The sequence below is a fragment of the Parus major genome, chromosome 8, assembly GCF_001522545.3.
Source record: "Parus major isolate Abel chromosome 8, Parus_major1.1, whole genome shotgun sequence".
Taxonomy (NCBI): Eukaryota; Metazoa; Chordata; class Aves; order Passeriformes; family Paridae; genus Parus; species Parus major.
In genome coordinates, this window is record NC_031777.1 from 21,450,881 (window position 1) to 21,463,020 (window position 12,140).

Sequence of the window (12,140 nt, forward strand, 5' to 3'; positions counted from 1 at the left end):
CTATGGGGAGCTGGGAGCCAGCCGCCCCACCAGCATGTGCTTACAAGCACAGGCACTGGGCTTGGCAACATATTTCAAGAGCCTTTTGCCTGCTGCAGGTGCTTTGCATTGACAAATCGAATCATGGGGAAATAATTTATTTCCTAATGCTGTTTGCAGCATGTTAGCAGGAGAATTTACATGAGAGAGATTACTTTAATAACCAAAAAATTACAGTGCAGGCCTCCCCGCCATGTCGGCTTTGATATGTAATTGTTTCAAGTTTAACCTGTCTGGAGGGGGGAAGGTGTTATTAAATCTATAGCATCTCCCGCTGGCGAGGGCAGGCGAGGAGGAGCACTGGGTAGGGACCTCCTTCCCTACTAAATGGGGAACAAGCTGAATTAACAAATCACTTCAGCCTCCAGCAGAGCTGCTGCTTCCCCAGTGTGCCTGGAGCTGAGGAAATCTTTTTTTCCCTTGCTCTTACACCGATTTAATCTCATCCTCTTTCCTATTCTTTTTCACATTGTGCCTGACCCTTCATAGGGCTCACCACCTCTGCTCCCCTCTGCCTGGCTTTTTTCCCTGCGCCCCTGCAGACTTTCCCCCTGCAGACTCGCTTTCTGCTTTTTCCCAGTGCTGCTCTCCTCTCCCAGGCAGGGGGAGAGTCTGTCTTTGACTCATGTGGCTGGTTTGGGGACTTACACTTGTATGACCATTTTGTTACAGCTGGAGAAATAGTTGGCACTGCTCTCCTTCCCATGCCACTCCAGTCAGGGTGAGGAGGCTCTTGTTGGTCCAGGGAAGAGAAACAATGTGCTTTGCTATTTGACCTTATGAGATCTCTCAAAGCACCCCCCTCCTTGCCTGCCAGTTTTGTGACTGACCTTGTTCTTTCCTCTCTTGGCAGCAAGAGCTCCATCCTGAAGGATGCCATGGCAGCAGGCACCCCCAAGGTAAGTGAGCAAACCTCATGTCTTGGTTTAGCATATCTTTCCAGTCCTCCAAGGGATGTTCTTTACACCCCTTCAGCTTCCCAGCCTGCTCCCTGTCCTGCTACTTGCTGTCTCCCAGGAAGGTGGCCACACTTTGGGGGCTGGTGATACTGGGGAAAGCTGCTGGGCTGGAGCAGCCAAGTCCCTGCACAGGGCTCTGCATTCCTTGTGTAGCCGAGGAACGGCAGAGCTGAAGGACCTGCTGGGCTCTGGGACTCCAGATTGTGTCTAATGACAGCTAATGAAAGCTGATCACATGCAGCCTGAGCTCAGCTTGGGAAATCACGTGTGGGAGTTCCTGGAGCCAGAGCCACATGCCAGCTTTGGAAGGGGAGAGTGGGCCTGCCTCAAGGGAGTGAAGCACACCCAAGGAGGAGCCCAAATCACTAAAAGACCCCATCTCAGCCTCAGTCCCCTCCCCCGGACTCACCTCCTATCCCTTTGGCTCAGAATGCAGAAATACAAAACTCACAGAGCAAAGGACATCATTTAATAATTTGCTGTCAGCTGGACTTCATGTGGCACAAGGGTGGGAAAGACCAGAACAGGTAGGAGCACTGCAGGGTGCTGCACAGCCTTTGAAAACCATGCTGTCCTCTCCAAGATAGGCAAAGGCAAGGGCTCCAGGTACTCCTGCACTTCTGATGACACAGTCCAAGTGAGGAAAGCTCCTGGCTTCCAGACAAGTGCAGGGCATCTCTCACAGGAGATGTCTTCATGCTTGTTTTATTAGAATTAAGTCTCATTCCCCACTGCTTTTTCTGGATGCTTATGGTGATTTTTTTGGCATGTGATGTCAGAAGCAAAGACTGACATTTCAGTTCTAGATTTTCTCCTTGGGGCTGGGTTTCTTGCCAAGAACATCAACACCTTGTGTGCCCCCCCAAGGGAGAGGCCTGGGACCCACTGTGCTGACCTGAGTTCCTGGCAGGTAGGGATGGCTCCCAAATAACCCCAACAATTTCCCAAACCCTTCAAGGGAAAAAAGAAATTGCACTGATACTCCATAGTGCTCCACACCTTTGTCTCCTGTATAACTATACTTTGCTCCCATGTCCAGTCCCAGGAAGATTAGGAGGAGAATGAAGACCTGACTATTTCTCCCATGAAAACAAGCAGAACAGAGAGGAATCCCCAAACCCTCCACTGCTGATAATCCACAGAGTGTGAAGCTGCCTTGAGATGTCTTGAAGGAGCTGGAAAGGGCACCAGAAAAATGAAAGCATCTGGACTGCAATCTTCCCGTTCCCTCCTCATCAGGACTCTGTGTAGATAACTCAACAGTCCCAAACACATCACCTGTGAGGGAGAAGGATAGCTAGGAAGACAGATTAGCTGTTTGGAGGCAAACACAGTGAGTGACTGACAGAGACCAGATAAAGAAGAAGGTCCATCTCAAGGCAGGGCCAGGCTTTTGAAGTTTCCATTGACAAAGAATCCCATTTGCCTTGAGCAAGGGGATTAAACTGGGACTGGAGCGTCGTTCTATGTAAAAGAGATCAATCGTCCCCTGTCACCACATGGATCTTTTCCCTTTGCCCGTCACGTCTGGGACTAAGAACATTAACTTCAAGAAGCCAGGAGAGCAGGGAGGGAGAGGGTGAAATCAGGAAATCTTTCATTCCCTTCTCAGAGAGCTTGAAAGCTTCTCAGCCCAGGAGGATTCATTATTTCTATGTGGCTTTTGCTGGGAGACAAGTCCTGTGTGGCATGGGAAGGCACAGTGCTGTCACCTTCACCTAAGATTGGTATTAAAGGCCCCTTTGTAACCAGGTGGGATTGAGGAGGAGGGTGGTGGGGAGATGCAGGCTGCTCTTTTCCTTTATGCCCACTGCATGTTTGTAACAAGGTGTGTGAATGGCCCATCAGGTTGTCAAGTCCCTCTGATATAGTCCCAGGCAGAGGGACGGGGTACAGACCCCTGGGATTGGGCTTGCAGTCCCTGTCCAGGCACCCAGGCATCACTGGAGGTTTGGCAGGCACTCCAGGGGAGATCTGTACCACTCTGGAACTGGTGGAATGAAACTGCTGCAATGTTTCCTAGCCAGTCCTTTTCCTGGTGCCAATAAAAAGGCCAGAAGCTCCAGCAGCTCAGCAACGGGAGAAGGGGCTGCACCTCCCTATCCCTCAGGAGCATCTAATGGCAAAACAAACAAGGGCAAGCTGGTTTCACACAGGGCCATGGAAACTGGGATGACTGCAAGCTGATAGTTACTTCCGTGGACACCAGTGGCTTTAACTCCGCTTTAGGGCTTATTTAGGACCTTTGCCTATAGCATCATATCTATTGCCACTTCTATGCTGGCCTGAAGCTCTTCCTGGGGGGAAGCTGGGACTGGGATTTAATCTTCCCATGTTCTGTGTCCTAGCTCTGCTCCCACCCCTTCCCCACAGTTGCCCCAGCAAACATCTCTCTGGACAATAAAAGCCCAGATGTAAATGCATGTTCCTCACTCACTGCTCCCCTGCCCCTGAAGAGCTGTCACTCACTGCACTTGGTCAATTTTCATGGCAATATGTCAAAGAAAATCCAATCACTCAGCATGGGATGTGATGAATGCAGGATTATTGTATCAGATTCTTCTATTATCAGAGCTGACTGAGGCAGTGACAGCCAGGAAAGGGCTGTAAGCTGGGGCTCCAGCCAGCACCGCTGCTCGGTGCCTGGGCTCCCTCTCTGCAAAGGCAGCTCAGAGGGCAGCACTGAGTGCCACAGATCTGCAGCATTCAGGATCCTCATCTGCCATTAGAGACCAAGCCTCATAGATGGTGGTACACCACTTCTGGGCAAAGCACTTAGACAAGCAGATTGTCACTCAGAAGGTCCCTTCTGAAGGTCTGGCCATGCCCAAGACCTCTGAGAGGCCAGAGCTTCCCTGCAGCACTCCCCAGCATGGCCAGAGCCTGGGTCTCGGGCAGAGCAGGCAGCAGGAATGTCTCACAGAGGCATGTGGAGAACACCAGGGACCATCTGGACTGGTGGCTACCCAGGAGTCTGTACACAGCTGTCAGCAGTGTGAGGTTCCCTTGGGTATTGTTCCCCAACTTCATGCTCTTCCCTTGCCTTTCTCCCCTTGCCTTGGCTGCCTCTTGCAAGGCAGGAGAGGAGCACACATTGTGTTGAACCTGTGTTGGTGAGGTGTAAATCCAGCTGTTCCCACTCTTTCTTGAGCGCTGGTGGTACCTAGAGAGTCAGCATCCCCAAGTCCTGCTTGTTACCTAAGAGCACTTCACTACTGCCTGGATTTCAGGGTATTAGCTGCAGACTGTTACCTGTCACCTAACAGGTAAACATATATCCCCTGTGCAAGAGCTGGTACTGATCACTGAAGGGGAGGGGACTGGGTTCCATGAAGCATCCCAGCTCTTGTGATGGGTTCAGCATTCGTTTTCAACTTCTGCTTCCTAATACATGGCTGCAAATTGCCTTTCCCCCTTCCAGCTCTGGCTGTGCTCTTGCTGCAAACACTGATGTGAGTGGCCATGAGCAAAATCCACCCCACGCACCCAGCAGATGCCTGGGGCTGGTTTGTTTAGGTGTGCACCCAGCTCCAGGGAGGGTGCCCGCAGGCAGGCAGCCAGCACGCTGCTCCCAGACCTCCGGTGGAGCTGGGAACCAAGCCACAGTGCCAGAGCTCTTTGCTTCCCCCACCCGCCCCCATGATTTTACAGCTTCACCAAGTAGTTTGAGAGAGAATTACAACATCTAGTGGGAAATTTGACCACTAAAGCCGTCCAAGGAAAAAGAGCTTCAAAGCAAGCAAGATTTGGAGCCTTAAACCTTGACAGAATGTCTATTAAGCCCTTCCCAGCTGCCTCACTTGAGATGAAATTTCTAGCACAGTCATTTTACTTCTTCATATCATGTCTGGTGGTAGGAACAGGGGATGGGTGTCAGTTCCCTGGGGTTTTAACTCCTTCTCTTGTGTCACTGACAGACTGGGAGTCTGGGACTTCTGGCGAAGTTGTTCGCTGTATCTGTGCTCCCTCCCTCTGTAACTGTGATTTACAAGGAAAGATTAAAAAGCTAAATCTGGATATTGTGGCAAAGCTATGGCCAAACTGGGGACAGGAGAACAGCCCACAGATACGTGAAGGAGAGGAAATTACATAGGATGAGTGTTAGCTGGCTGTGCTTCCTGCAGTTTGGGGTGATGAATACCAGAGTCACTCCAAAACCAAGTATCTGCCAGGTTTTATTCCATAAAACAAATTACCCCATGACCAGAAAAAGCCCCGCACTCCCCTTGGGCCAAACAGCTGTACCCTCCCATTAGACCAGGGGAAACCTCAGCATTTAGCAGAAGGAGCAGAGAGGGGCACACCTGGGCCAGACCTCTTTCCCCCTCCATCTCCAGAGTGCTGATGGGTGGCTCTGCTGGAAGAGGCCCCTTTTCCCACCATGTAGTTGGTGTCTCTTCCAAGAGAGATTCCATTGCAGTCCCAGGTGTGATTGTAACATGCACAGAAATTAATTAGTAGCTCACATTTCTGTAAGCTTATTCTGCTTGTGAACCACTGGAATTTTTCAGTGAAGGCCAGAAGCTGCTGATACCATTATTTCTATTCACCATTCACACCCTTCTCACATTTAAGCCTTTCATCCCCAGCTCCATCCCACCTTTATCTCTGCCAGCTAAAAGCCACTAGATAATTTTACCTCTAACTTTTCCCGGGAGCAAATGTAGACCCTCCAAAAGCTTCTAGGAAACTCAGCTCTAATAGTAGCATCTTTGTGTCAGGGATCCTCCAGCAATAACATAAAAAATGGCTAGCAGAGTTAAGGGGGAAAATCACAGCAAGGCCTGGTATCACTTATTGCTTTCGGGTTACAGTTCCCAAGTGATAACAGCTATTAGCAACACTTTGACGTCTTCCCTACCGTGGAGGGGAGGGCAGGAGACAGAAAACATGTCAAGCCATCACCTCCATGTTAAGTGATAAGTACCTATTTAGACGGCAGAGTTAAAGCTGAATGCATCAAGCAGGGAACACTTTGTGGGGGAAAAAAAAATTAAAAAGGCCATATAGATACATAAAAAGCAGGGTTAGGGTATTTGTTCTGCTGACAGCAGCTGTGATGGATTGTTTAAGAAAAATAGACTCCTTATGTTTTTCCAGGGCTCTCAGAAAGCAGGAGTCCAGCACTTTAATACTCTCAAATGACTGGCCTTGAGAGGCAGCAGAATGTCAGAGGCACGGGCTGGGCTGTCCCCACGCTGACACCTGCCCCGGCTGCCGGCGAGAGGCCGCGCTTCGGGCTGGGGGCGGCGTGTGCCGGCAATTTCCATCCATTTCCTTGGGCTGGCGGCTGCACCCTGACACCCGTCCCCTCCCTGTGCTGCCCGGGGCCCACGCCTGGCGAGCCGGCGGGTCAGGAGCCGGGGGCGTGTTGGAAGTTGTGTCCTTGCCGACATTGCCTCAGCACTGCCCACGGCTCCTCCACCCAGGAGGGAGGAGCAGGTCTGGGGATCCGTGGCCTGGGATCACAGCAGCAGGCACACAGGCTGCGGGATGCGCGTTTGACTCCCACCAAACCTGCCCCTGTATTTAGATATGTAAACTAGGTGTTGCTCCTAGTTTCGGTGAGCTGCTGAAACATTCCCGGCTGACCTCTGCAGGACTGCACGATCCATGGAGCCTGTCGGGAGCGACCAGGCTGAGCCTCGCAGCATGAGCAGGGCTGATGTGCCCTCGGCATCTGTGCACGCAAGCGGGTAAAGCCCTACATCCTGACACATCTGGCACGGCACAGCTGGGCTCCAAGGGCCAGGAAGGAATCACTGAGCGGGGCCAGGGCTGCCCAGCATGGCAGGAGGGGCAGGAGGAAGGAGGGAGCACAGGGCTTGTACAAGATTGATGGCCTCGTTGCCATTAAGAAAAAAATTAGCCGGTGGCGGCTATCATATTAAAGGGTGAAGAAGCCGTGAATTATTTTCTTAAAGATCTTATCACTTACAATGATAATTTTACCTTCCAAAAGGCCACTTTTAATGAGGCAAGGCAGGCAAAAAGTCATGATTTAATGCCAGATTTTTTTTTTTCAAACACATTTTACTGCTTTTTTGTCCATGTTTAAAAAGCACCAGTGACCTTTTTTTATTTAGCTTGCCCCAGGTGTAATGCTCAGTCTGATCCTCTCAGGGTTTATAACCTCCACAGAGAGTGCCTCTACCCAATGGAGAGATGATTTAAAGGGGAGGGAGAAATATGAACCTGCACCACCACTCACATACAGCCCCTTGCTCCATTTTTGATGGTGGGAGTCGTGGAGGGGAGACCAGGGAAGGAGGAGGGTCCTCTCCCCCCAGTATCCTCACTCAGACACACTCTGAAGGGCAGCTGGGATGTACTGTCAGCCAGGCATGGATGAGCTGGCTGGTGGCCCTTCCCCAAAGGAAAAGACGTATCTCAGCATCAAGGCTTGTTCCCAACATGCTGAAGAACCTGGTCCCATGGTAGAGAGCATCTCCACATCAGGCCTGTCTGCACACAGAGCACCCAGTGCTGTTTTTTGACTGGGATGCAAGAATTTGGGTCTGGCATGCAGCATGGGCATGCATGAGGGCTGGGAGAGCACCTTTTCACTCCACAGCCATCTTCCCAGAATGCAGTAGAGAGAGGAATGGGAATTACATCACTACCCTTCCTCTGCTTGCCAGGACCAGTGAGGAAATGAGCAGAATGGTGCAGGGAACAGCAAATCCTTGGCTTGGTGTGCTGTGGTCAGGCATCCTCACTGGTTAGCCATTGGCAAACAGCCTCAGCATGACAGTCTGGGGTAAAAGAGACCAAAAATGGGATGGCAGAGGCTGGCCTAATCCAGGTCACCCTGAGGGTGAGTGCCTTTTCTAATCCTTAGCCTCTGAGCCTGCATCTCTGCCTGCCTCCATGGCTGCCCGAGAGGCAAAATGTGGCATAGCACAGGGAAATGAGAAAAACAAATGAAGTTAAGTTTCCTCAGAGTGAAGGGGAAGTGTGACTTGGCATCTCTAACGCTGTGTTTAACATGCCGGCAAGGTATTTAGAATTGAAGTGCTTGCACACAATTTAAAAATAGACAGTTTATTAATCTAAACTGCAAGTGTATGTAGAAGAGGCCTCGAGATTGACATCTTTGGGATTAGTTTAGCCCTGCGTTTTTCCAGAGGTCATTGCCATGGTGCTCAGGAGGTTTGTGGAATAAATGGGGCCGGCATTCTTCCTGGGACCACACGCTAAAAACTAATACATAACGTTTAATTTACTGTCTCCATAGCTAGCTCAACCATTTTTCACATAATAATATTGGATTAGAGCTACCAGAAGCTGAGGGGGGGAGCAGGAGGCGGGCAGGGTTTGTCTGTCTGTCGTGGAGGAATGGGGAGATGGGTATTTTTTTCCCCTGTTCTAGGATACATTGGAAGACAAAACAGATTTAACCCTCCCAGCTCCAGGATGCTTGGCTTATTAGGGCATTAACGCTGCCGCAGTCAGGGCTGTCATTCTGAGTCACAACTGAAGGCTTTGAGCCTTATCCCTATGTTTTTTAGGACATATGCAATCCTGCTTATTCAAAAATGGTCCTCACTCTCTCTTAGAAAATAAAGAAACTAAACAGCAGGAGCTCAGGGTCTGCACTCTGCAGAAATTTTGCAGAGGGCTTTTCTAGAAATAAATAAAAGCTGTTCAAAGTCCATTAGCAGTTGGGTTTAGCCAGCACATGAAGCCAGGGAGCCTCTCTGCTCTATCCATCTGTCCTCTGGAAAGCGGAGGCTGGGCTCTTGGGGCAGCCTTTGATGGGTGCCCCAGCCCCGTGGGCTCCCACTGGGCCTCCCAGTGCCTGGCATCCCTGTTGGGCTGAGCTGAGGAGCAAGCCAGCCCAAAGATGTGGTCAGCACAGCCCTCAGTTGGTGGAAGTACTTCTGTCCAAGGAAATAACTGAGCACCCCAGCAGTCAACTCCTCTGTGACCCCTTTCAGGACATCTCATCTCCCCACAGCTGGTAGGGCTGTGCTTTATGGCAGAGATCTGCACTGCACACTAGGACGTGCCTCTTGCCCATGGGGTTGAACTCGGTATCCCAAACTGCCCTCTTCCACTGCCACCCCAAGCCTGCCTTCCCTCCATGCCCGTGCCAGCTACACTGCTGTGCTGTTCTCGTGGAAAGCTGTCCAAGCCAGGGAGATTGCTTGCTGCTGACTGAACCTATTTGTATGCTGAGTCATTTTTCCACTTTCACATATCTTTCCCAAAAAATGCACATTTTTTCACATTTCATTTCAACCCAGAGGCAAATATTTCTGGAATACTTGCCTTTCTCCAAGGTATTATGCTTTTTAATAATGTTGTCATCACACTTGACCTGTCCAATTCAGATGATATCTACACTTCCCTTCACAAACACACACATCTCCAAGCAGTCATTTATTGTCAAATCTTGCCAGCTGATTTTCAGAAACAAACATCTGCAGAGCTGCATTTCCAGTGTACATTTTTTCACAATGTAGTGGGCTATATTTAGCCTAGTTTAGCTAATTTTTAATTTAAATTAGAATTTCAAATTTCATTTTTCCTTCAACGTACTCTAATCATAAAGTTCAATTGCAACTCAGTGTGCATTTCTTTAGATGCTGTCAAACTCCCATAGTAATTTTCCTGCTAGTGTTCACTGTGTGTAGAATTTAGACTTACCTACTATGGACTTGAAGTTTATCAGTGATCTCTTAGGTCTCAAATATCACTGAGCTTTTTAACCTTCTAAAAGGCCCTTTTTTTTCTGTGCTACTTATTAAAATAAATAGCATCATTACTGAAGGAAGAGGAAGTTGCACTGCAAAGGTGCTGAGAGCTTTAGTGTAGTTTACAAAGCTATTGAGAGATTTAGTGGCACTTAAAAAGGGCAGATGAGGACATGTAAGCACTGCTCCACCTCAGCAATCCTGTGTCTTACCATGAGAATTTCTGGTGTGGTCCTCACATATTATTTCCATCAGGGCCTGATTCTGCCCCAGCCAGCAGACTTGGGGTAAAAATGACTGTCCCATTGTTGCATGATTCATTTGTAATTTGCGAGACCCTGGTCCCTTCACGGGGCAGAATCCCTTAGAAAGAGCAGAGTCAGTCCCACAGCCCGGTATTCCATCCCAGCACAGTCCCACAACTCAGCAGACACTCTCCATAGCTTTGAGGACAGCTCAGAGACAGGCAGAGAGCTCAACAGTGCTCGCAACATGAATTTCTCCTTTCTCTTGCAGTCAATTTTGTTGTCGGCCTCAATCAAGCGGGAAGGAGATTCTCCGACAGCATCACCCCACTCCTCAGATGACATCCATCACTCAGACAGATACCAGGTAAGCAGGTAGATGCTGTTGCTGGTCTCAGCCTTAGGCAGGGAGCCAGCACACCCCAGTGCCCACAGCTGTCTCTGTGTGACAGCTTGCTCTTGGCTATGCAATCACTGCCCTGGTTCTCCTGTGGGCATCACGAGGACATGAGCACTTGGCCCCTCACAGGTGGGCAAAGGTGGGCTTTTGTCTGCAAAGTCCTCCCAGCTCCAACTAGAACCACTGTGGTATTTAAAAAGGTTTTTAAATCTTTGTATTATGTAATCTTTGTATTTGCATTATATTCACCATTTTGGTCTCATTTCCATGGCTATGTTTGTCATTACTCACCCTGTGCCCATTGAGAAACTTACAGAGAAGTGATGTTTTTTACTCATGACTCCCATCCAAGACAGAAAATAGTCTGGACAAAGCACAGCCATGCCAGCCTGTTTTATAAAACACTCTCTTCCCAGAGGAGCAGCAGGTCTTGACTTGGGTAATGCAATGAGTAAAACTTGAGGGAGATGGAGCAAGAAATGAAGAAAAGGGCAGCAGCACAAGTACAGCTTGGCTGGTTGTAAGTCTGTTTTGGGGCAGGCTGGCACACTTGACTCCAGCTCAACACACATCCAAACTGTTTGGCTGCAAGCCTGTACTCAGCCACTGGCTTCAAGTAGGCTTTGAAAGGCAGCAGGTAAATTAGTGCTGGTCTTCAGCGCAGACCCAAGCACGTGTCCACTTGCTGCATGGACAGACTGGGTGGGCTGAGGCTGTACCAGCATGTCAAACACCCGTCACCCTCTATTCTGTGCTGGTCTGCAGCCATACCCTGGTCCCAGGGTCAGGTAGGCACTCATTATCTTCCTGCATCAGTCGCTTTGCACGTGCCAAGTCAGTGTTTGAATCTGCAGAGAAAGGCCGATGACCAGTGCTGAGGCTCTTATTGAGCCAACCCTGTTATAACAGGTGTTCCTGAAGATGGGTCCCGTTAGTAGCAGATTCATACATTTGTTGCCCATTATTCCATCTCTGTCCTATTTATTGGTTATATTATCAGTTGTGGATCATGTTCACATGCGGCTTTGAGTTATAACTTGGTGTCACGTCACAGCCGCTTCATCCTCCCACGAACAATAAAAGCTGGTGCAAAGAGAAGCAAAACCATACAGAAGATACAGAAATGCCTGTTTCAGGTAATCCTGCTCTCTTTCATGCCTGTTTATTAAAGCTAACAAATAAATTATTTTCATTTCAAAAGGGCATGGAAGAGATTTTTGCCATGGCCCCTTTAGTTGGAGAATCCCCCTCCCTTCCCACTCTGTCAGACATCAGTCTCTGTGAGATTGGTGGCCCCTTGCAGTCCTCTGTTCCTGTACATTTTTATTATGTCATACTGAAAAGCAAATATTCCTAGCAGAAGCCCCTCTATGTGCTGAGTCCACCTACTCTCTAATGTGCTTTAAGTTTGTGAGCGTATTTTATGGAGGGTTGCAGCCCTTAATACAAATGTGTAATGGGAGTTGTAAGTCTGCACTGCAGGGAGAAAACACCTTTGGGGCCTGATTTTCATTTAAGCTGGTGCTGGCTGCGTTATGCTGCACTGGCAGTGTAAAGGGACCTCAGAGTGGGTGCCAAGGGTGTGTAAAGCCTCCGTGTATTCTTAATAAAGCCACAATATGAATGAGAATCCAGTCTGCTTGGCTTACCAAGGGAAAAAGCCCGGGAAGCAGAGCAGAAGACTCTCATGGTGGTGATTTTAAGGGCTGCAAAATTCAACTTTCCATATGCAGAGGTGTGCTGGTATTAGGACTGTCCCTTGTGTTGTGATCTAATCATGATTATACAGTGTATCAGT

General features: G+C 49.2%; 1 protein-coding gene across 4 annotated transcripts in view; it reads left to right on the plus strand.

The window, feature by feature from the left end:
- The window catches only part of RNF220 (ring finger protein 220), a 215,850-nt gene that overhangs the window by 145,386 nt on the left and 58,324 nt on the right, over positions 1-12,140 (plus strand). For all 4 annotated transcript variants that reach the window (XM_015636627.1, XM_015636630.1, XM_015636629.1 and 1 more), the window contains 2 exons: positions 893-938; positions 10,214-10,309. In XM_015636627.1, the coding sequence (XP_015492113.1) occupies positions 893-938; positions 10,214-10,309 (142 nt within the window). The remainder of the gene's footprint in view (positions 1-892; positions 939-10,213; positions 10,310-12,140) is intronic.